The sequence below is a fragment of the Struthio camelus genome, chromosome 1, assembly GCF_040807025.1.
Source record: "Struthio camelus isolate bStrCam1 chromosome 1, bStrCam1.hap1, whole genome shotgun sequence".
Lineage (NCBI taxonomy): Eukaryota > Metazoa > Chordata > Aves > Struthioniformes > Struthionidae > Struthio > Struthio camelus.
This window is the reverse complement of record NC_090942.1, coordinates 37,998,440-38,024,047: the sequence shown is the minus strand read 5'-3', so window position 1 is coordinate 38,024,047 and position 25,608 is coordinate 37,998,440. Positions and strand designations below refer to the sequence as shown.

The 25,608-nt window shown below is 43.0% G+C and overlaps 1 protein-coding gene across 3 annotated transcripts in view; it reads left to right on the top strand.

Annotated features, from left to right (window-relative positions):
• The window catches only part of PPM1H (protein phosphatase, Mg2+/Mn2+ dependent 1H), a 144,320-nt gene that overhangs the window by 77,200 nt on the left and 41,512 nt on the right, over positions 1–25,608 (top strand). For all 3 annotated transcript variants that reach the window (XM_068934395.1, XM_068934399.1, XM_068934409.1), the window contains exons 3-5: positions 977–1,321; positions 9,624–9,736; positions 25,225–25,309. In XM_068934395.1, coding sequence (XP_068790496.1) covers positions 977–1,321; positions 9,624–9,736; positions 25,225–25,309 — 543 coding nt within the window. The remainder of the gene's footprint in view (positions 1–976; positions 1,322–9,623; positions 9,737–25,224; positions 25,310–25,608) is intronic.

The window sequence follows — 25,608 nt, the reverse complement described above, 5'->3', positions numbered from 1 at the left end:
GCTCAAATCAGAGCAAGAGTGGAGCCAGTGTAACACCTGTCAGGGAAACTGCAGAGCAGAAGAGAGCTATTTGAAAATTTCAGCCTTGACTGATAACTACCTGTTGCTGAATGAGTATTTAAAATTATCACATATACCTTGTTTTAATAATGAGATCTAGAAACATTCACTCTCTTCAGATACGTATTCTGCCTGAATTAGAGCAGCTGTGTAGACTAGCATGCTAGGAACTGAGCTTAGAGGTGAGATCCAAAAGCATGCTTTTATGCTGGGAGCTACACCAAAACACTAACCTGGCTCTTCTGATTAGAGGATATATAATGCTAGTACTGTATAGGAAACCTTTTTCGGAGGACTGAGGAGGATTGAGCGATGAATGTGTAGGCTTTTATGGGTAGAGCACATCTGAACCCACTTGCATCCACCATACCAGGTGCCTCTGCCCTGTTCTCGTACCAGGCTTGGTGCAAGCAGAGACAGCCTGATGCTGTCACGTCTGCCAGTATGGACAGGGCTTACCTACAAGTCACTTTGATAGGGATCGGATCTTATTATTACTAGCTCTCTGGCTGAGGTCCCTGGTCTAATGCCTAATGAATGAAAGGGTCTATTGCAGAACTATCGGGCATGGTCTTGTGTGGCCTTTTTGTCTGTTTCCGCAGTGGTAGGTCCAAGGTGGAGTTAGGCTTGGTCAGGGTGCCATGTGACTGGAAGATGAGAAAGAGGACAAGTTTGGTTTTTTGCCCCGTAAGGTGAAAGAAAGAAAGGAGGAAAAAAAGGCAAAATCATGCATCTCTCTCTTCCAGAGCTGTAATAACACACTGGAAATTTTTCCCTTCCAGAAGGACCCCTGCATGGGAAAGTCACCTCTGTTTCATCTACTGGTGCTGCTACTGCAGCTCCATCACTTCACTACTGGTTGCGCAATGGTGACCTAATCTTTTTCTTTCCTTTTTATCCCCTCCCACATCACCAGGACACAGATGGGATCAACCTGTACTACTGGTCCCTGTTTGATGGACATGCTGGTTCAGGGGCAGCCGTCGTTGCTTCTAAACTGCTTCAGCACCATATCCTGGAGCAGCTGCAGGAGCTCGTGGACATCCTGAGGAACTCAGCCATCCTCCCACCGACGTGCCTGGGAGAGGAGCCTGAGCACACAACAGCCAATAGCAGGACGCTGACGCGGGCGGCCTCACTGCGTGGTGGGGTGGGGGCCCCGGGCTCGCCCAGCACACCTCCAACACGCTTCTTCACGGAAAAGAAGATCCCACATGAGTGCCTCGTAATTGGGGCAATAGAAAGTGCGTTCAAGGAAATGGTAGGTATATCTCAGGGTTGTTGAATCCTTGTATTGTAGGTTAATGAGTTACATGGCTTGGAAAAAATTACTATTTGTTGGTTTTTTCACTTTTTTTTTTTTCTCCTTAGCTAGATAATTCTGTTCCTACTCAGATGGTTTTTAAGAGCCTCAGCAACTTACCCTGCTAATACCCCTGTGAGGCAGAGATCTGTTCTTCTCCCTCTGACAAAGTCCCTCTACGCTTCAGTTCCCCGTGTATGATTCACGTTCCATCAAGCAGACAAGAATGTCATCTTAAGTCACAGAGAGTGCCACTGCCATGTTTATGGTTTACTTTGCTGAAAAGACTTAGAAGCTTGGCTCAATTTTTTTTTTTTTGAGATAAAAATTAGCACTGCCTTGCAGTAGTATATTTCAGTATTGACTGTTACCGTAAGTCTGTATATAAGGATGCGCATCTTATAAAGTTCCGTTGCCCTACAGGAGCAGCAGCAAAGGTGTCTCAGCGTTTCCTGCTCCACGGGCCTCTGTTCCTGTTACCCACAGCTGCATAAATTGATCATAAAACACATCGAGGACATGAACAATGGGGAAGATGCCTTGATCTTATAACCTCTAGCTCCTGTTAGAGCTGGGGTAGCACATAAGACAGAATAGTGGATATAGAGAGGCTGTGTGGAGCTCTTGACTGAGGCCTGTTTGGGGTGTGTGTGAGCGGGGCATGAAACATGTTCTTACCATGCACTTTACTTCTGTTGCAGCATGAATAACCGAGTAGAAATCCTGACCCTATGGAAATAGAATTTCCGCTGATTGTCATACGGAAAGCTGAGTTTTCTTGCTTGAGCTCACGTAGTTGACTTGGCTACTCTGCTTCTTCCCCTTCTGTTCTTCAAATTCTTTTTTCTAAAACATAATTCTTACCAGCCGCAGTAGAGACTAGGCCTGCCAGCAAGTACTTTTGGGATCAGGTCTTAGGAGACATCTGTTCTATTTTTTTTAGAAGAGCCTCTTTTTTGAGCATAAAATTTGTAACTAATGAGTGTTTCCCAGAGGTTTTATTTGTTGTCTAACAAGAAGTACAAAGGCGGAATTCGGTCATTGTTATTCGGAATTCAAAGTGAAACACCTCTGTTACAACAACAACTGCAGTCTAGATGCATATACTAAAAATTCACATGGATCAGAAAAACAATCGTCTTACTGGATTGCCCTTTCTCCCACGAAAGTGCAGGCAAAGAGATCCCCAACTGGTTTGATCGCAGCAATGGCCAACTTCTAGGTGGCGAGGTCCAGCAAAATCCGCAGCCAAGGCTGAGGCATCATTAGTGCGTGGCATATTTATCTGAGAAGATTTCCGTGAGGGTTGGACACACTGCAGCTAGTAGGCTAAGCCTCTGCTAGCTAAAAAGAAAGGCAGGGAAATGTGAAAATCTCTCAGTTTAATGTGCCCTTTTCGGAAAGGGAGACTAGCTTGCTCCCTTCTTCAGTGAGGAAGCAGGGAAGAGAGATGATACTGCCTGTCCGTCCATTCTACCCTAGGGGGTGCAGAGCATGCTTGAGAGAGGGACACCAATTTCCTACTGCAGTTGGAGAGGTTTTAAGGCCAGAAGAGTGCTTTTACTGCCAGGCTCTGTCGGGTGTGTGACGTGACTATCTCTTCCTTCTGTTGAAACTGGCACCACATGCAGGAAAGAGATTTGAGTTTTGTGGGGCTGGAAAGAGAAAATAAGAGAGCTAAAGAAGCACTATTTGAGTGCTCTGTCTAGCCCTTATTCTGAGGGTAGCACGTGGGTGACTGCCTTCCCACCCTGCCTTCCTGAGCATGTCCGAGGGACTGGGGCTGTGATTGCTCTGCTGTGGTTTGCGTTCACGCCTCTGCCTGTTTGGTGTGCACCCAGAAGATGGATGCAGCTAGGCTTGTCGTGGGACCTGTGTAGAAGGAGCCTGGTGTTACCTTTGCTGACTTTGTTGCAAGAGCAGTGCAGAGCTGCTTGGCCTCCGGTGGGTGGTGGCATGCACAGGCATGGTCTCAGCAGGGCTGTAGTCGCTTGCGGAGTTCCCTTGCTGAAAGCTCTGTTTATTTCCAGGCACCTGACTGCTCGGGGGGTCTCTTCTGGATAGACTGCTGGGCCAAGGTGGCTGCATTTGGTCCTGATATCCTGCATGCTATTCAGGACGGAACTAACACTCATCCTAGACTGCTGTAGGACAGGAACCGTCATGACTTACTGCATGGTGGGAAAGCCGTAATATGACAGAAATGTCGAAAGCCTGTACAGCTCACTACAGATATGATGTATGGGTATTCCACATACAGATCCTAGTAATCTGTCCTTTTATCCAAGCTGATACCCTGAGAGTATCTGATTTTCCTCCCTGCATCTTCCCTACAGATCAGGTACCCTAATTCCCACGTTTGCTTTTTAGGAGTGGACTGAAGTTCATCTTCTGTCTTTGTTACATAAGTGACCCAAAGTCGTTACCACAACGCAATATAATTCTAACATTTTAATAGGCCAAAATTAAGGAAAGCAGTAGGAAATCATATCTAATTTAATCTCTGGGTGGTGTCTTGTGTATACAGTTGGTTTAGGCAGAAGAATTTTTTTTTTGTAAATCTCCACGTGAGAGAGCAGTTCACAAAATCAGCACTCCCATGTCTCATCTGTGCTTGTAATCATTGCCTAGATGGTTAGAGAGAGGTGGGAAGCTTCCTCCTACCTCTGTCTGACTTCCTACTAGTTTATATTCCTAGTAGTCCTTGGATGAGGATTTTGAGCTTCCTTCACAATACATTGTTTTATTAGGCTCTCTTTTGTACGAGAACATCATGGGTGTTGTTGAGTGAATTAAGTGCAGTTGAGAGTTGCATAATTTACAAGGGTTTCGTGCCAGCAGAGTGTATCATTTCAGCTGACACTTGGTGAAAGCTCATGTTCCTGGACACATAGGCAGACTTCTCAGTGCTGCTTCCGGAAACACCCACCACTGCAAAGGAGCCCTTTTTACCTGGTGTAAATGCTGGGTAGAGACAGATACCTCTTTTCAAAATACATCCGGTCAGGTTTATCTGACTCTGAGGGCTTTGTCCCCCTTTTTTCTGGAAGCGTTCAGCATGCCATTACGTTTTTCCCAGCTGCCTTTTGAATTATGGTCAAGTTCTCCATGTCCTTGCCTCAAGTGTCAAATGAAATGTAACTTGTCCCTTTCAAATGGCTTTTAAAAATTTTTTTTCTCTCTGTCAGATATGATTTCTCTTGGACAGTGCTTGTCTTACAGCTGCATGCAGTAAAGATGTGTGGAAAGCTGACACAGAGCTAACTTAGAAGTTTAAAACTATTAAAACGTCCTCTCTTTGGAGTGCTGTTAGACACTCCACTGTCTTTGTGTTGGAACTGGGATTAGCAAATTTCTGGGATGTGTTCTCAGATGATTTGCTGTCCTGTTTAAAATGAGCAAAAAAAATTGCTCAATATCAGTAACAGTCATTGATCCTAGTTATTCCAGTTGAATGGAAATAAATTAGCTCAGGTTCTGACGGTCTCCTAAGACAAATCCTCTGATTTTTGCATCTTGTGAGTTTTAAGATATGTGTTTATAGATTCATTTCTAGGAGCCAGGGGGTATATTTCCAAGTGCACTTCTCTACTGGGTAAAAGCTTCAAAGAACTCTTTGCCTGAATTTCACCTTGTGTGCATGCATGTGATGTGTATCTTTTTAGTATCTATCTTAAAGAAAGATTGAGGAGAGAAAGAACCAATGCCGCACTGAACAACGATTAATTAATAAAAAATGCCACAGAACCAGGCTGTATGCGTTATTGGAAACGTGTAGTTCTGTGTCCGTTGAATCATGCTTTTTATTAAGATTCTTTCAACGCAAATGATATCCAGGCAGGTGGTTTTGCAAGGTCCTTCAGCAGCAATCTTGAGAGTGCAACATATGCCTCACATTTTTCCCTGTGAAAGGATTCCTCTGATTATGTAACCAACAGAAATAAATGAAAGGTTGCAACAGTGGTACAGAAACTTTTGATAACCTTTTTTGACAGAGCCAAAATAGATTTGAGAGTTAATTTTGACTTTAAGCTTTCTGACGTATGAAATGAATTACTTTTTTTTTTTTTTTTTTTTTTTTAGCAGATACCTGATACACTGTGTATAGACTGAAAAGCTTCTTTCTCTCATAGCAAGATTCAGATCCTAGAGGACAGGCCTCAGCTCTGAGGATAGATGTAGATGAAAAACAGTTACTTGGGAGTTACAGTAATGTGATAACTTGTCATAATGATACAGCAATTTGAGCACTTGGCTAGCCTCTGTTTTCTAAATCCTAAATTTCTAAAATTTGGCATCAGGTAAAGTTTGCACTGACTTTCTGTGCCACCACATTTGCTGCTTTCTTCCTCTCCTCCCCCTTCGTCTCCGCAGTGCCGGCACTGCCTGTAAGCGCGAGCCAGCCTTGCTGAGGCTCCCCTTGCTCGTCTTAGCAGCGTGCTTAATGCGCTGGAGATCTGTGCCACGTCTAACGTGCGCTGATCGAGAAACGGGAAGGGGAAAGACCTGGAGCCCTGCAGCCCCCCCAGCCTCGTGGAGGAGCGCTCCTGGCCCGGCCGCCGCAGCCCGGACACCCGGGAGCGTCTCTGCCGCGTGTCCACGAGGTGGCACGAGCAAGCCGTGGTCAGGGGTACCAGCAGCCGCCGACAGCGGAAAAATATTGGCTTCGTGGTATAATCTTCCTTTTCCTTCAAAAGAGATCGTTAACTAGCACGATCAGCCGGTGCTTTGGCTCTGGGAAGCGTAGGTCTGCACGCTGGTGTGGCAGGCGTGGGGAGACCTGCGCCGTAAGGGTGGCGGGGGTGCCCTCTCCAAGGACAGATTGACCCAAGAGACAGCAAGCAGCCCCAGGCTGCTTCTGCAGTCAGTGGGGAAGTAACCCCTGCTCTCAATTGTCCACCCTCAAAATGTAACTAAAGATACTTTAAACTGTCCACTGGAGATATCCTCTCCCTGCACTCCCTTAATTAGAGGCGATGGGGAGACCAGACTTACGAGGTGTAAATTACCTTTACAAGCGCAGCGCTCATAACTGCCATCTCGATCACACGTCTTAAAAAGGGGAGGCAGAACAGGGTCCAAATTAGCTACCTTCTCGATGTTAAATGATAGCCTCCAACAGAGATGCAGAAATCCTCTTTTAAGAGCAGCTGGCAGCTATAAAAGGTGTTGTCAGCACTGTTAATGAATCTGGTATTTCTTTGGCCTTCATACTCCATCCTGCAGTTTGTATCCGTTTCTGACTCGATGAGTGAAGTTTGCCAGCTCCAGTAGGGTCTGAGAGAGTGGCGCGGGTTGCCCTTTGGACTGGAAGATGTATCGCTTGATTCTTTCCAGCAATTCCAGTGCAAGCAGATTGCTATGACGGAGATTCAAGAACCCAGGGCAAGATCAGCTGTAGCTGTTAAGAGTTGCATCTACTATAGAAAAGAAGGAAAAAGAAAAATTGCTCTGAAATCTTTCTGCAGCTGGAAGATTAGGAAAGCTTTGTATGCTCTCAGACTTTGTCTAGAGTAGGAGCCTCTGCAGAGACAGGTACTTGGGGCTTCAGAGGCATCCTGGGGTTTCTGCCCTTCCTTGTAAAATGTGTGCTGCACTAGTTTCCCAGCAGCGCTATAATAAAGAATTTCCTTAAAAGCCACCGTCTCCACATCAAAATGAACTAGTGGAATGGTGGGTGGGTGTTTTTTTAATTTTTTGGCTCTAATCTTGTTGGGATGTAGTAAAGCTTTTTTTTTTTCCCCTTCTCTCCTCTCTTTTTCTTTAAAAAAAAAAAAAAAAAAAAACAACCCAAAATGTTAAACAAAGTATGTAGTATCAAATTAAACATGGAACTGAATATGCTCTGGTAAATCACAGTAGTAAACCTGAGTTTTGAGTGACAATTAGCTGTGCTTTTAAGTGAGTCATTCTCAAAATTTGTAACTTTAAAAAAAAGTAGTAAAAGTTTAATTAAAAAAAAGATAAATGATCTTTGTGTGTTAAGACTCGGACTCTCTGAAGAACCCAGTATACAGACCTCTAGTTTAAGTCAAGGAAACTCTGATAAATGAGGCCCTTAGGGTTATTCATCTTCTCTCCTTTAACAAATGGTTCTGAGTTCTGCTTATTGAAAGAAATAAAATTTAATTTTGGCATTCCAGCACTTGCAAATTATATGTATGACAGAGCTGAAACCAGGTAAGGAAACATTTTGTTTAAAGGTCTCCAAGGACGCTCTGAGCAGCGAAGATGAAGGTGTTTTAAATTCTTGGCAGTGCCTTGAAAATCCACTGTAGTGTTTGTAAGTTTAAATTATTTTAGTGGTTAGAAATGTCTGCTTCCTTTAAACTGTTCTTTGCAGCTTAATTTAAAGATATGTAGAAACCGTGGGGAGGGAAATCAGCTTGTCTGTGGCAGGATTATACGAAGTGGCATTTATGACAGGCCCACGTCTAGCAGCACAGTTTCTGTAAGATGTGATTTTTGGCTCTGAGGTGTTTTCTTCCTGGTCCTCACCCCCCCCCCCCCCCCAAAAAAAAAAAAAATTTAAAAAAAAAAAAAAAAGATGTGCCAAGGAGTGAGCGATGGAGAAGCTGAGCACGGGAGAGGCAGAGAGAGTGCAGTTCCCGTGCGCGTCGGGGGGTGGCCTCGCGGGGTAGCGCAGCGCTGCCGCACTGCTAGCGCCCCCCCCCCCCCCCCCCCCCCAATACTGGATCCATGGAAAATGGGATTGGGCCCCGACCCGCGAGGAACTGTGTTGTTTGTGATGGATGCTATCAGCAGTGCAACCCCTCCTGCCTTGCCCGCCGCGGGGACCGTGCCACTGCCGCGCTTGCTCGCCACCGCCCGAGATCTCCTCCCGTTTCTGAAATGGGCAGGAAACAAAGAGTGGTCTCTGGCCTCTTTCGGCTCTGCAGATTTTCAGTCAAATTACAGCTGTCATGCTTAGCATTTGTTGTGGTGCTTTTCCCTCAGATAAATTTAGCTCTAACATAAAGCTCCAAAACCCACACCCCAAGGCGTGGACAATTTGCGCTGTTTGTTGCTCAGTGCAACTAGGAAAGTGACTGAAGTATAGCTCTGTGAGCGCATGCACAGGCAAACAAATATATCTGCAGTAAAAGCATATACAAGTAGGCAGGGTTCAGCTGAAAAGATCAACCAGCACCTGCAGTAACCATGTTTCACTCCCTGTTTGACTCCTAGTGCTACAAGGAAAGAGCAGTTCTAAATTGGGGTTAATTCTGGCCATAGGAGAGGAGGGTAATTTGTAACGTGTTGCATTTTTATTACAAGCTAAACTAAGAGGCAGCAGAATGAGTTCATTGGCATACAATTCAATTTTTGTTTAAAATATATGGAGTACGGGAAAGCTCATTTACATGGTTTTACATAATCTGCATGCTTTTCTGGGACAATATATACTCCTGGGCCTGAGTGATTGTCAGTGATAGATGTGACTTGCGTTCTCCGCTTCTATTAAGCAGCAAGGCTTTTTTCTTTTTATTTGTTTAATACTTCTTACACTTGGGATCAGTTAGAAGTTAAGCACAAGAAAAACTGTTTGAGTAGCTGCATACCTCCCTGAATTTGGGCCTGTGCATGCACAGAAGCTGAATCTTTTTGTGGCCTCATGAAAGCAGTGGGGTGACATACAGCCTTAAATATGGTGGCTCAACTTGGAAAGTCGGTGACTGCTGAGTATTTTTCAGTAAATGCTGTTCTCCTGACCTTCTTTTCTCCCTTTAAGAAATTCAGCACACCTTCATTCCCTGTGCTCCTGAAGGATAGCCTTGTAGTAAGAGTGTGTTTGCTGCTGTTCGTAAATGTATAAGCTCCACAGTCCTAGCCTTCCTTTTGGAGAGCAAGTAGTGATTCACGTCATAGCTAGGTCTCCATTAATTATTTCCTGTCTATGCAAAGCGCTGTGCAATTACATCACCAGGTACCTGTTGTCAAACTACATTTATCTTTGCCTTCATTGTGCTTTTTCCATAGCAAAATCTCTTGCATCCCTCAGATTCACCGTTTATTCCTTGGTGCCTCATATTTTACAGTCTTCTGTCCTGAATTTTCCCAAACAGCTTTGTATGATAAGTAGTAGGTACTCTTAGACTTCCCATTCATCTCCATGAACATGTAGCCCTAGCTGCAAGTGTGAAGAAAGTTAAATGGGGCTCGCAATTTAAGAAAGATGCTCCCTTTTTAGGGGAATCTTGATCTTCTAAAACAGTAATTGCAACATTATCTTTATAATTTTTGTTCTTTTTTCTTGTAGGATTTACAAATAGAACGAGAGAGAACTGTGTATAATATTTCTGGTGGCTGCACAGCCCTTGTTGTGGTGTATTTATTGGGGAAGCTTTACGTGGCAAATGCTGGTGATAGCAGGTAAGTAAATGTGATGTCTCCCTGACTTTCCCTTCACCCCAGTCCCCAAAGTGTACTGGTTTTGATTTTCTTAGGGGCAAGCAGCATCACAATGCAGTTCTGCTGCTGGACCAGAACACTTAGCAGTTCTCACAAAACCTAACGCTTAAGGCGGTGATAGACTTCTGATGTCTAGTTGAGCGGTGAATGCGTTCAGAGAGGTTGACTCTTCTATCCCTTGTAGCAGTTTCTGAATGACTTGATGGCTGCAGGGTAGTGGAAAATCAATAGCCAGTCAAACAGGAGATGTTGGACATGTAGTCCAGTCGTCCGTAGAGCGCCGTTTGACAAGATTGCAGAAAACTGGAAGAGCTGGTAGAGCTAGACTGGTTCGAGACGAAGTCCTATGGCCCCTGTCCACAGGCCTTGGAAGGGTGTCTTGGAAGATCACCTGGCTCTCAAATTTTGATATAATTCAAGTTAGGCATCTGTAAGCAAATAGCTGCTACTTCTGCATTGGAAAAGGAGGGGAAGAAGAGGGACTATCAGAGATTAGGACTTTTGCTGTGTCCTGTTCTGTCTCACAGATTTGTCCATTTCTCAGAGCTGAATGCTGTAGTTCAAAAGTTGCTGCCTTCCCCCCCACCCCCAACTTAGAAGTTGGATGCTTGAAATACCACAAATGAGAAGCTTTCTCTGACTTAGCTAAAGCTAGGAACCTACTGGAAATCTCTTACTTGTACTCTTTCACTCTGTCTCACTCTCTGCCCATGCCACCATCAGAGAGGGAAGGAGACTGTTATTGCAAGACTCTGGACCTTCACATGTTTGTGCAGAGCGCTATCGGAAGAAACAAGCTCAGTGCAGTAGGTTTCTGCCTGATACGGACTGTTGTGCTCTGGTAGTTAGCAGCTGAATGATTTTAAGTCTGCAAAGGTGTTGAGCCAGCCTGTCTTTAGCTGAAGACTGCTGTGGAGTTATGCATTTAATTGCGTTTGAGGTTTGTGCACACACAGTTCATGCTTGTATTGTGTATACCCATGTATTTACAGACACAGAGCTCGAGCAGTGTTTTGTAGCTTCTGCCTAAGGATTTTGCTGCCTGTTGCTATTTTAAACTGTGTAGATAGTAAGATGTGCATGAAGTTCCTTTTTTTTTTTGCATGTTGGTGCTGAATTTGCTGTAATATTACAAATTGTTGACCAAGTTCCTCTTGACAAGTGACAGTTTGAATCTCCTTTGCACGTTGAACGTTGGACAAGCCCCCACAGAGGGTAGCTGCCAGCATGTTTAAGTGGAGCACCTATCCAGCCATCAGAACCACTAGCTACATTACATTTTACCTCTTTTACCATGTTTTGCATGTGCTGCTGTAGTATTTGAGGAATAGTTGAGTCTCTCCCATTGAGTTGGCTAACACTCTTTCTTGCCTCTTAATAAAAGTCTCTTTCATCTGTGCTGTGTAAAACTGGCCATGCAGGACGTATTTCTGAGTAGCTGAGATCTTTTTCTTAAGTGACTGGCTACTGTCAGTTCCCGTCCAAGATTCCTCCTTTGCCCCTGGAGAGCAGCCTCAGCTACATTGCGGCCTCCTGCTACCCATGGGTAGAAAATCTCGTTGACGTGATCTTGAAGCGACCTCAGTGTCCAGCAGACATAAAGTCACTGAGACTTCAAGAGGCCTTGAGTGGTCATTAAGCCCATCCAAAACCACTCCTCAGAAAAATAGGAAGAGCAGAAATGAGAAGGTAAACCACTGTCAAGGCTAGGTCTTGTTTGGACTAAGACTGAAGCTTTTCCATTTGTTGTTCAGATCCTACAAGTAACAGGGTCTCCAGATCCAAAACCACTTTGGTTTTGCTCTTTCCAGACAGGCTTCAAGGAAAACTTACTTGTGCTGAGAAGGACTCTATGCATTCTCAAACTCTTTGACTTTCAAATATACCCGCCTCTAGATTTTCTTAGCTCATTCATTCAATAAAACCTTTAAAGCCTTAAAAAAAAGGTGCTCTCCTGCCAAATGCCTACTTCCCATGTTTCAGAAGGGGAGAAAAACAGTTGTTATGACACCTCCAAGTTGGTGCTCCTCAATAAAAGGACATTTTAGACAGCTCTGAGTCTGTCTGCCTAGTGCCAGGGTGCGCAGTGTTGAATTCATGTATTTTTAAGAGCCCAATCGTGTAGCCAAGAAGTTCTTACCCAGTTAGTGGAAAAATGTTCATTTTTGTTGTCTCATGCCTTGTGTGGTCAACTTTGCATTTTGTACAGATACAAATGAGTGCAGTGAGAAATACATTAAGTAAACTACTTGCCAAAATGTTTGTCCGCTCTTCAGAAGAGTGAATTTTTTTTCTTCTCTCCATACAGGGGGCTTGTTTTTGTTGCTTTAGAACTAGATGCCAAAACCCTCAGTACCTCAGTCGAGCTTTAGTTTCTCTGAGTTCACATACTTGGTTGTGCTGCTGCTTCTGTCCTCATTCTTTCTCCCCTCTCCGCTCCCCCGGTGAAAAACCTACAAATAAATCAAGCTATGTTTCCCACAGACTGGAGTCTGTGAGAGGAGGTTTCATGCTGCAGTGGTGGGAAATAAATGTTTAAGTATCAATGCAAACCTCATTTGTACCGATTCTGTTGCCCGAAGGAGGGTTAGATCTTTTAATTGTAGACAATTTCAAAACGGTAGAAGCTTATAAAGGTGGGTTTTGAACAGCTTCTGCTATCACAGGATCAAGGTATATACAACAAACTGTTACTATCACAATGAGACTAAAGAAACACCAAGTGTGAGACTTGAATAATAATGTGCTATGCTGTGCCAGCTATACCTCAGACTTATGTCTGTGGTATTCAGTTTAACCACTAAAGCTTCTCAAATCTAATCATTTCATGCCACGTACCCTGGCACTGTTGTATAGCAGCTGTCCTTTTGTAGTTGATGTGTAATTACATCATGAAAAGACTTTAATTACCATATTACTAAATTACCAGCCAGCAATCCTTTCAGGTTCAGCCCTGGCTCACTTCTGTATGGGCTATTAGCCTTCTCCAAGCTGAACGCTTTCAGTTGGTGTAAAAGGGAGAAAAATTGTGCTAATTGTCGGTTTTGTTATGAACTATTATTGAGCTTGATGTTATGGCATCACTAATGTCAATGATATAATTAAACTTTTGCTAACGATGCAATCACACTTCTGTAATAATTTTACAGTAACCGTACATGATACCAGAATCCTACTAAAAATGAGGTAATGTCTTCAGGGCCTGATGAAACAACTTGGAAGGAGCCACTTCCACTGGCTCCTCTGGTCATCTTGGATTCTGCCATAAACATAACTACTTGTACAGTCAAAATTGATGTCCGAATATTGGTCGAAGCATTTTAATGCGTTTCTCTCTCCCTGTTCCTCTCTTTCTCGATGGTAAGCATTGTTCAAAAAGGCTATCTAGATAGGGACTGATAGCACCTATGGCACTATAGGTGCTATAGTCAGCTGTCCAGTATATAATGCTTTTCTGGTGAGCGTTGGTATGCTCTGCTTTACTTACCAATTTGACATACACACTGTGGTAATTAGGCCAGACTCTTTGAATAGCTTTCTTTTTTAATAAGGAGTACTAAATCTTCTCTACTCTTCTAAATAGTATTGTTGAATTTTAAATTTTATATTGCTAAAGTGAGTTTTACCTCTAAACTGCCATAACACACCACATTAATCTCACTTCTTCTTAGTTTTGTGGTCTTTATTAGTGTATTGTTTCAAAGCTAGTGATGAAGCAGTAGTAAACCAAGGACTTAAATGTTTTTACTGATTACTGCCCAATTATTGCATAACCTCAGGCAACGTAACATTTGCCCAGTATCATTCCAATGACTCTAAGTCCATATGATCATATCTCTTGCAAACAAGTTCCAGCTTTTGTGTTGGCTGTCCAAGTAGCTGCTCAGAGGCTGCAGGGACTGCCGTGTTGTGCTGTGTTGCATGTAATAGTGTAATGGAGCCATTTAAGGTAGTTGCGCTTTTATCATTGTGAGATGCAGAACATCACAAGTTGTTTTAACTTTTCCATAGGCCCTGAAACACTCACTAAATCTGCAAGTGGGTCCTTAGGCTCTTCTGTTTTATTGGCAGAAGATAGGACAAAATAGGTGGTTTGACGTTTAAGAAGCTTTCACAGGTTTGGAGGGTGACTGGATTTTTTTTTTTTTTTTACTTTGTTTCATCAGCTTTTTTTTTTTTTTTTTTGATCTTTTTGCTTCCTTGTTTCCTTTATGCTTTCTCCTCCTTTTTGCAAGTGTAGAATTAATGCTAAGACATTTGGGATTGTTGAGTGAACGCTTTTATGACCCTCCTATGTGGGTGCAGGATATCCAATTGTATCGGTACTTCGAATGTCCAGATGTCGGTGAGTGTGTTTATAACACTGATTTCTTGCAACATAATAGTAAATTGAAGGTTGAATTCTACCTTGTTTACAATTTCATATCTTTCCCCTTTCCTCCTTGTGTCAAATTTCACTAAATCTGTACTTTCTCTTTATCTGTGTCATGGTGCTTTTCAACTGCTCTCCCCATGAATAGTTATCATTGGAGGGGTGAAATTTGGGGGATTAATGGGGCTCTACCAAGTAAATGACAGAGGCAGGGAAGTAGCCATGTGTCTGCTGACTGAAACCTGGCACTGTAGTTCAGATGAGATTTTTGAAAAGGCAGAATTGAAGATCCTGACCTATTTGTGGTGTTCGTGGTGTCTGACCTCTTCTCAAAGCAGTCCAGCAGGGTGATTTTTGCCAGATGCTCTTACCATTGTATAAGGATGGGGACGAAGAAAATGTTGTATATTATGATTATAGAATATTATATAGTATATTACTATATTATTTATAATATAGTATGTTACGATTGTAGAATTCCTTTGCTTTACTCTTTGGCTTATAGTATTTTTTAAGAAGCCTTAATTTTCTGATTTTCTTAGCTACTTATTTTCTAATCTGAACTGCGTGTAGTATGAGTAGTCTTCATAAGCCTCTTGCCTCCTTGCATCTGCATCTACATAGAAAACAATAATTGTTTTGTACTTAGTACCTGGAGGCCTCTGGAGAAAAGGCTAACTCAGTTACCAAGCTTCTTCAGTCCACTGTATTTAGAACAGCAATCTTATTCCTGTTTCCTCCTAAGATGCGAAAAGCAGCAAATCTGTGAACTGGGTATAGGGCCTTTTCACCCTGGAACCACGCGATCTGTGTTGGCTCTTTTTCGTCCTCTGAAAATTCTCATTACTTCAAATCCTCAAATGATGCCCTCTCCCAAGAGGCAAGAACAATACTTCTGGACCATATTTTGGCCAAGCTCTGTACATGTCCCCTTTTTAGATTAGATTAGTTCTTTGGTAGAATCCCCTCAAAAAAAAAAAAAAAAAAAACAACAACTTGATTGTTTCAGGGCAACAGATGGCCTAAGCCTGATCTGCTCAGGAGCCTGTGAAGTGAGGAGAGACCAGTTCAAAACAAAGCCGTTCTCTCCCGCACAAACTCTCATTCACTTACTACAGTTTGGTAGGTGGAGAAGTCTGGTTCTGCCCAGCGGAAAATGCTGGAGAAGAATGTGACATCTTAGTCACATTCAGAAGATACGGCCAAATCCCATCTCACGTTGTTCCCCTGCTTCCCTTCCCTGGAAGCCTGACTCGCAGGCCTGCAGAAAGCACTTCTGTTTCCCTTACCATTTGTCTTCCTTCCAAGGAGAAAAAGAACATAAAGTTCATAGGAATAGCAGTGACCTCAGATCTCGTAGGATTTGGTGCTGGTTAAAGCTTTTGGAGGCACTTCAGGAAACATTTTAGTAAAGGTGTGGGGAGGAAAAAAAGTTTTTTGGATCAAAAATAAGTTATTGCGTTCAGTGCGCAGTGGTGAGAAGACAGTGTTTTCTACTGATCCAGTGGATGATGAGTTCCAGAGAACTGGCACGTTCTATCTAACAGTGACTTGGCAGAAACGATTAATTTGGCAGTCAGCGTTCATAGGCTTTTGAAGACAAAACAAATGTCCTGCCTCTTCTCCAAACTCATGTTTTTTCTGGGAGAGAGCTCATGTCTGAGCAAAGTCTATGGCAATCTAGCAGGTGTTGAAGCCATTATAAACAGTTTTGATGTGTGGTACGTTCAGTTAAGTCTTAAGTCCTAACCACACAGACATCTTCTACCCGTGAACTCCTTAGGTTTCAGATTATGAGGAAGGAGAGAAGTTTTTGCTATGCAAGTAAGCCCAGTAAATTTGAAAGTCACGGTTCATTGGTGCTAGTTTACAAGAGCAATAGGTTATTTAACTTTCATTCTCCTAGGTGTTCAGCCCTTGGGGTGGGGGGAGGGGGAGGAAAACACACAACAGCAAGTAACCAAGTCAAGTGAAAAGGTTGGTTGCTACCACTGCAAGTAAAAGCGTTCCCTTGCTGCCTCTTTTTATTGGTGTCTGTATAAGGACCAATTGAGAAAAAATCCTCACTGTAATACCATCTTGAAATGTATGTTGCATGTGCAGTCTACAGAGCTCGTAGTCTAGGAGAAAAGATGGGCAAAAGGTGGTGAGACCCCATTTTAATCACTCTTTTGCCAATATTGATGCATAAAGAGCCTGTGATCTTTAGTGCAGGCAGCTCAAGGTATAAGCGGGTATACCAGAACCCAGATCTCCCCGTGCGCTGCATTAAGCTCAAAACCATCTTTTCATCTGTGCCTTTTTTTTTTTTTTTCCTTCACTGATTGCAGAGAGACTCGTGGATTCTTCCTTTCAGTTTTACAGGGCCAGGGCTAAGGGCTGCCAAGCAGGCTGGGAGCGTTACATCTTTCTAGCTTCTGTCAGTCCTGTAGGAGAGGGACCAGGGGAAGTTGCCCAGACTCTCTTGGTGGGTATTCACAGTCCTGCTGTCCTTACTGTGCTGGAAGGCTCCTCTCGCCCCCCTGAACTCAAGGAGCTTGCCAGGCGGTGCCATCCCATCAGTATCTACAAAATGCGACTTGAGCCCCACTCCTGGGGCTTTTATTGAGGGCTTCCCCTCTCAGTTCTGATCATATGAATGAAGTAGGACTTGGGTAAAAATTCACTGACGCAAGTTTAGCAGACTGTGACTTTCAGTATGCTTTTACCTCTCGATCCAACTTGTTCCAATATTCTGTAATTGCCACTTAGTTACTTATGCAGAAGAGCTGATATCAAAGTGGACTTAACTTTAGGTGTGACAATCGTTCTGGGCTCTTACTGGTAAATCACCAAAGATCAGAGGAAAAGAAAATGCCATACTTCTGTGGTCAGCCATATGCTGGCAAAATAAACAGTGACTGGCACAGCAATTCCTTCATCCAGTAAACCCAGGTTTAGTTGCCATAGTAACTCATTGCGGATATGAATGTGATATCTTGGACAGCAAAGGAAAAAAAAAAAAAAAAAAAGACTTTGATTCCATATATACCAGTCCAGAGTCTCGGAGTTGGCCACTGAGATGGCTGTGCTGCTTTGTTCGTTTCCCTGGCGTGGCCTAAATAATTGGTGGCAGGTTGTTCAGTCATGATACAGAAGTACAGTGGTGTATCATCGTTGTGACCTTGGACTTAGCAGTGTTCAAAGCGAGAATACACTACAGCCACGATGGGCAAAATGAATCCCATGAGGGTAGCAAATTCCTGTATAAGCAGGCTGGAATCACTGGCAGGCACTTTTCATGTGCCAGCAGGGTCTACTCACTATAAACGGTTTTGTAACAGCTTCCTAGCTGCTGAGGTGCTTGGGAAGATCAGTGTGTTCAGATGTAAACCAACAGAAGAGTACACACAATTCATTCCAGAAAGTTTTAGGTGAGCTAGCTGGCTTTTAGTTTAGTACACCTGGAACCAGAGCAGAAAATACCACAAGTGTGGAGGTTAACATGTACAGTCACCACTGACAGATATTTCAGTGGCAAAAGTTACTTTCCTTGCTGAAACAGTGAAATAGCACATACAGGTAGCCAGCACCATCCTGTTAGAAAATCTACTGCGATGAGATAGGATTACAAAAAGTAGTATAGTTAGCTCTAAAATGAAACAGTGTTAGTAAAGCAAACTGCTAATAATTAGCCAAATGCTACTATTGATAATAACTGCATGCTTAGATTACATCAGAGAAGCAAGACGCTTGAAGACCTGAACTAAAGCAAGGAATTGGAGGAGGAGTCTTGTGGGAATGGACCTGCACCCAGCCGAAGAGACACTGAGACCTGGAAGCATGCAGCTCCAGGTGTCAAAAATCTCAGGCTGATATGTCTTCTCCAGGCTGTCCCCTCTGTGGACAACCTGTAAACTCAGTATTACATTTAATTTAAAAACCAAAAAAGGAGTAGTGATGTAGAAACAGCTGAAATAATCTACCTACAGAGTTGATGATGGGCAAGTGCCTGTAACGATTGCATGCCCTTTATAGGTCTCCAGGAGTAGAAAATCCCTTTAACTGCTGCTTACGAAGTTGTTAGCTGAATACATGAGATGGAATGCAAGAACGATTCTAAAAACTCAAATTTTTGGCCATAAGGAAGATGCTGACTGACTCAGGTGCTAGTGTAAATGAGAAGTAAGCCCTTCCGTGGAAATCTAAGTATTCCTCTGCTGTGAGGAAATAGCTTCTCCTTGCCTATTTGTAATCCTTTATTAAAAACAATATGATTCATATAGTAAAAGCAGACCACCAAAATAGTGGCTTTAGAGTATATTAGCACCCTCATTTTGCATAGAGGCCTTCTCAGCAGAAATGACTAAATAAGCATTTGGAACGTAAATGTGAATGAGTTGGGTAAATTGAAACAAAATAAAGCTTTACAAGTGTGCACGAAAGAAATGCTTGCTTGCTTGCGTAGTGCCTCGGAAAGAAGACTTTCAGGGTTCCTTGCAGTGGCAGAATTGTGTGATTTCTTTCCACAGTTCTTTGCAAAAGCAGAGGGAGATACTTGTGTTATCGCAAGAGCGGTGTAGCCCATTTGGCTCAGTACAGATGCAAGGATGGAGAAGAGGCCCTTGAGCCAGATACCTGTCAAAGCCTGATGTTTGTGTCCTTGAAGAGCGTGGCTGAGCTCCACAGCCGTGCTTCTGGGCACGCGCCCCTCACTGCAGAGCAAGACTCTGCAGAAGGCCTTAGCAGAAGTTTGGGACGGTCCCCTCGTTGTTCATGCAAGAAGTACCAAAGCACACTGGTGCAGGAAATTATTTCAATCTTGCGTTTGTGCAATAGCCGCCACGGCAAGTTCTTTTACCTGTTATTGGCTGGAGGGAGCAGAAGTTCCCCCAAGCCATTAGTGAACACGTCTGAACAGTCTGCTTTAGCCACGGTGTTTGAGATGGGACGAGATTGTCACAGGAAGAGCCGCCAGCAGGGAGACTGCATTCCCTGTTAATGCTGAATTTTTGTTCAGTTGAAAGAAAAATGATCCAGTATTTCTAGCCTGTCATAATATTTTTGTAGACAGCCTGATGTTCACACTGACAAATGTGGAGAAACCAGGGTGACAGGACCGCTGAATGACAGTAGATGGAAAATAACGGCAGAGGTGATTTTAATCGTCTCTGCCGCCTCCCTGTGTTGTTGCTTGTTTCCGTCTTGCTGGAGATGTTGAGTAGGAGTGGGGCGTTTATGAAACATCATTTGGGTATTGGGGATGGGGAGCAGCTAAGGTGTTTTTGCCATCAGCGTTGCTGAGGGCTGCAGCTCTCACCTCTGAATGTTATGGTGATGGACATGGCATTGGGGACCTGTTTTAAGTGCCAGTTAACTTTTTATGTAATGGTCTGTTTCACTATCCCCAGTCTGCCTTGATTTGTAGAATTAAGGAAATCATTTACGACTTTGCACTATAGTTCCGTGGTTATTGCTGATATAATGAGATGTTTGTTCACCTGGCTTCTAAAGAAACATTGAGAAAAGAGTCTTCGTGGGATTAAGGAGGGTAATCCAGTTAGTAGCAAGTGAAACCGAGGTGGCAGGGCTGAATGTGTTGAAACTCATCAGTAATCATAATGCCTGTAAGTTCCAGTACTTAATGAGAGGGATAGTAAACATTACTTTCAATTTTTTTTATAATTATTGTTCATTTCTTAGCAATTTAAAAAAAGAAAAAGGATAGAGAAGCTGGTTTGAAGTCCACCAGACACTAGCATTGCACTTCCTTGGCTTCCGTAAATATATGCACTTAGTCACTGTAGTAAACAAGTACCTGTCTAGACTGATTCCATAGTTCTGAGAATTACATTTTTTCTCAGCTGTTTTGTGACACACCTAATTAAAATCTACTGCTTGGTTCCCCTTTGAATGTCATAAAACCCTGCCTTATTCTTTCTGTCAGTTTAATCCCTCTTTCTTTTCCATTGACACATTTCTAATACCTCTTCAGACAGGCCAGACACTTCTGCTTCATCTGTATAGAGCCCACAACGCTTAACACCTTTTGACAAAATGGATACATCCTCCCTGTGGCTTGGAATTGATATATGCTGTCAAAAAGGGTTTTCCAAATGGTCTCTCTTTGTCACCTTTACCAGATTTTTATCCTCCATTGTAGAAACGTGCTGTTTAATGTTGCGTTTCAAATCATTTTTGGCTGAAAAAGTGTGTAATGGAATCAGGGTGTCCCCTGAATACTCCTTAACAGTAGGAGATGCCTCTTTGTTTTGAACACCAGAATCCCAATAGACCCATGACAGCAGTGAAATTACACTTTTGACCTTGTTCACTAAAGTGTTTCTTTCTCTGTATGATTAAATGAGAGTAACCAACAATAGCTTTCTCTAAAACGTATGAGTTGCCCTGTTTTGTTTCTTATAAGAAACATAGAAAGGATGCTGTGCAATTCTTGGCTGATTGTGTTCACAAAAAAAAAAAAAGCCCTCTTTTGCTTCAAGGAGGGGTGCTTGCTTTATCTCTATTAAAAATGCAAAAGCAATTGATGTATTGAAATTTTTCCTAAAGCAGCGTTGTTGCTATGTCTTGCCTGTGGGAACACCACTACAACGCAGTAGCAGATTTTTACCCTTGTGTTGCCTTATTCACCACATACTTTAAAAGGGTATATATGCTCAAACACCAAATTTTGCTTTAAAGCATCAACTCTGCATATAGAAAGTAAACATGTTCTTAATGGTCTGTGCAAATGTTGAAATACATTCGGCAGTCTAGTTGGTCACTATGGAATACACAATTATGTCAATCCAAAAGATAAATGCATTTTTGTGAAGATTTTCTTTCAGCCTTTTAAGCTCTGGATGTCTCTTTTCCTCTGCCTGTGACTGAGAGGCTGTAGCCTGTTGCAGAATTTGCTCTGACCGTCAGTACCATCTTATGCACTAAGGTGCTGGCACATCACTTGCACGGATTTAGCTGTTCAGGGCCTGGATCTTTCTGGATCAGAAACACTTGGAACAGAGTGAAGTGGCAGGAAAAGAGATACAAAAACAGATTTGTTCTGTTCCTTTCTCGACTACTTCAGCTGTGCTTTGGCCTTTTTATTAATTACCAGCTCCAAATTAGTGAACTAACTTTCAGTGTGCAGTCCGCGTATCTATGCAATGAGAAGGTAAGCGCAGTCCTGCGCTTGGGGACCTTTTATTGGGCGTTAAGTGGTGGGGTTCGGAAGAGGGGAGAGGACGGAGTGAAATTTATAGATTATGTTTCTAAGGGGGATCAAAGTAAGTGACTTAACTCTTGAGGCCACTGAGGCCACTAAGAGCAGTCTGTGCTGTTCGTTTGCGTGCTGCGAGGTGGTGGTGTGCCGAGAGGGCTTCACCACCGTAGAGCCTGAAGGGCAAGGCACTGAGGGGTGCAGGTCTGTGGCTCCTGATTTCCTTTCATGCCAAAAATAACTCTGCTTTTTTTTTTTTTTATTACTTCTTCATTGCTGAGATAAATTAATGGTTGGTATGGGTCTGAAGTAACCTTGTCATCAAAGAATATTTTGTTACTGTTGACATACTTGTTCCCTACGAGCATGAATCATCCAGCTTGCTTTGGCAGGCTCGCCCTGTGGCTGTGCTATAATGTGTCTCACCAGTGTGGTTGAAATTAAAATGTCACTATTAAACATGGCAGAATCAGATGCTCTCTGGGCACTGCATCTCTTCAAGTTCTCCAGCTTCCTACGTAGCTATTTCTGACAGTTTAATAGGACAGCTGTATTCTGGTATAAAATAATACATTCATATTTCCACAATGCACGGGGAGCTAAATGCTTTCGAAGGGCTGTGTTTCATTGCATACGTGCATCTTCCATTGCAGAAGCAGCAACGCTCCTGTAACGCGATGCCGTTTGTCGTCCGCTAGGAACTGTAAAATCAGAATTAATTGTCCCACAGAACGGGACAACTGGAGTGGCCCTTCAGAGGCGGTGGCTGGCATGTCCTTAATTCCCACGCCAGCCAGCTTCCCTCCGTGCGAGCGGTCCTTAACGTTGCTGGGCTGTTGAAGTCGGGACTCGGGAGGCTGCTCTGTGGGAAGAGCGTTGGGACTGTGCTTGGCAGCTCAGTGCTTCAGCTCCAGCACCGCGAGGTCACTGCGAGGGCAGTGCCGTCTCCAAGCCCAATTAAGGCCTGATTCAGCGTCTCTTAAGTCACAGGAAAAAAATCCTACCGCGTACAGCCGCTCCTGGAGCGGGGCTTTTGCGCCCAGCCTCTCCGGTGAGGCTGCCAGCAGATAAGTCCGTTTTTGTCATATAAACAGTCAGAGCGATCTTTTGCTCTCGTGAGACTGCTAAATAGCTGGTGTGGGAAGTCGGAGGCCGACAGCAGGGTAACGAGCCCACCGGAGCTGAATTCAGAGCAGCGACCTGTGTATCTATGTCCCTATCCCTCCTATGTCCCTATCCCTCCTCTTACTAATATCTAGAGCTGTCTAATTCCTCAGACCAAATCGTTTGACTCTTATGAGCAGTTGTAACTCTCAAGTTAAAGTCTAACCACTGGAAGTATTAATGAAAAACATAAAACTGAGGCTCTATTTTATCAGGTATCAACATCATTGCTTTAATTCCCCCCAGAGGTTTTTATGCTGGGTTGTACTTTTCATCCCAGGTGGCTGCAAGTTCTGGTGAAAATAAGTTAAGCCATGAAAGGTTGACCCCCTCGCCTCTGAATTGCTTTTTATATGATGTTAGTCCCTCAGGGCCCAATTCTACCCATAGAAGTGAGAAGGATAACTGTCAGCGTATATAGGAACTATGTCAGTGTGCACAAAGGAAAAGCTGAGTCCCAAACTTGTGTGAGTGCTCTTGAAAGCACAGAGTTCTCATGAAATGGTGATTAGTGCAGAGGCAAAGAATAATTAAAAAATTAGCCTGGCCTACTAGCTGTTCCATCCATGTGTGTGTTTATACTAGCTCTTTCAGATGAACGTGGGACCTATAGCCTCCTTACAACTGTCTTAAATTAGTATGTGGCAATTTGGTTACCATCTGATCAGCTCCTTTGATCAGTCTAGCCGAGACTGTTGCCAGAGTGCTTGTCTCCGTGTTAAACCCACGGTCCCTTCCTTATTCAAGTGAATCAAATTACACATGAAAAGGCTATAAAACCTGGCCACTATCTTTGAGTAAGTGGCTGTAGTTCAAAGCTGAATACCTTAAGAACTGCCAAAAAAACAACAAAAAAAAAAAAAGCAAAGCAAAGATGTCATTGCAGAAAATAGGTAATTGTGTTCTTAATTCATTTTTAAATAAACTCAGAGCATCAGCATTGATGATCAAGCCTCCAAGTGTGCTGTTAAGGCTGAAGACCACTTTTTGGCAAACCTTTATTATTTTTAATCAGATTGGCATTTTTTTTTTAGCCTATAATGCATTCAGATCTCATAAAGGGGGAAAAATTCCATCAAAAATTCTGCACAAATTTGTCTCAAGAGATTAAAGAGTTATAACCACCATGTCTGTCTTGTTTCATGCACAGAAAATTGTTTTTAATTGGAGCAGAGGAGGGCCAGTGGGAGCTTGCAGTATGTAGGCTGCACTCTTGCCTCCTCTAATCACTACACAGCATCATTTGCAAAGGAGTGTTGCAAGTCCAGAAGCAGTAAACTTGTTATCTGTCAAAGAGCAGCTGTTTTCTCCCATCACTAGACCCTTTTCCCAACCCTCCTGGTGCAGCCCAGTCTTGTACCTGTCTGTTTTTTGCCACTTGAATCTTAGAAGTGTGGACGATTTCTTTCCTCTTCAGTAATACTCCTTCCATTTGCATACTAGCAATATTAGGTGATGATTTGGAAAGTGTTTTAATCCAGTATTGTATCCAGAACACTTGGGAAGTTATGAGTTTGAAGTTGCGCAGTGCCACTGATTTTGCAAAGCTGGTTTGTACGCGGGCTGATTTCTACAAGACACCTACGTTTTTGAATTTAGAACTTAAGTTTTTAATGGTCACGTGTCTGCAGTATTTCTTGGTTGCGTTGCAGTGCCATTAGAAAGGAGAAGATGTAAAATTTCTGAATCTGAATTGAAGTGACAGTTATTTGTTTTATTTATTTAAAACCAAATTCTGTGGTAATTGAAGGGGAGAGTTGGTACACTGCTAGTACCCAAATGCTGAATTGATCTGCAGATGGGTGGGGAGCAGCTCCAAATCGGGTGTAAAAACCTTTGAGAGGAAATATGCGTCATCCAGCTGTTCTAAAGCACCAAGCATTGCTATCTGTACAGAACTGCATAAATAATAGAAAAGTAAGAGAATAAAATGTTGTGAGTGAATACCTGACCAGTAAATACGGCAGGAACACTGAGTAAATTCTTCCCCCTTGAAACTGCATTTCAGCCAGTGGGATTGCACCAGGGAAGTATCGGACCATATTTTGCATGCAACATAGCAGATTTTTAAGAGGCAACAGACAGATATTTGAGAGAGTTTTCTTTGTGCCGTTTGCAGAAATGTGGGTGAAATCTTCTAGCTGATCTATAGTCATTTCGTTACTTGTCGTCTTTTGGCAGGTAGCTAGTTAGACTTGCGTTAAACAGGATTTGCTTTGCCATTTCCATTTGTTGTTAGACTAGAAATGTTCTGACATGACACATGACCAGTCAATAACTGGCAAGTGGCTTGCATGAGTTATTTGAACCATAGTTTAGACAGTGTCAGCCGCAACTGGGATTAAAACCTGCAGAGTTGTTCTACAGTCAGTGATTCTGCAGCATCTCCTCTGGGTGTCTGGGTTTCACTAATAAGGATACCCTGTAGACATCAGCTGAAATAAGTCTTGCCTTTGTTGCTTCCATGTTTGTGTGAGCTCTGAAATGAACTTGGCATATACAAATGTACTGTGTTGTTTTTCAGCCTAAAGGATGCAGAGCAGGAATTGTTATTCTGTTCTACTGATAACTTCAGTAGAAAAGAAATGACTTGATTTTACTGTGGCTCTGCAGAGAATAAGCATCTGACTGTACCTCATGGTTTTCTCCTGTTTTTTTTCTGTTTTTTTTCTTTTTTTTTTTCCCTCTACTGATGAGGCTTTATTCCAATTACAGGGCTATAATAATCCGAAATGGTGAAGTCATCCCAATGTCTTCAGAATTCACTCCAGAGACTGAACGCCAGCGACTTCAGTATCTGGTAAGAGACCTAAGGACCAAATCAGCTGCTGCTAATTACAAGCTTTGTTCAGTAATACCTGAGGGTCAACACATGCCGCTGAGTTACTGTGGCTCAGAGGAGGGCCACGTACCTGCTGAACACCAGTGACCCACCAGGTATGCGTTTTAGCTGTCAGCAAACGTGGAGAAAAACCTGATAGCGCAAATCCCGAAGGAAGTGGTCTTCTCTCGTCTGTGGAGGCCATCAGTCAGCATGGCTGTACCTTGTTTGGCTGCAGACTTTGGCAGCTCATTGGTGTTGGATAATGAGAGCTCAGA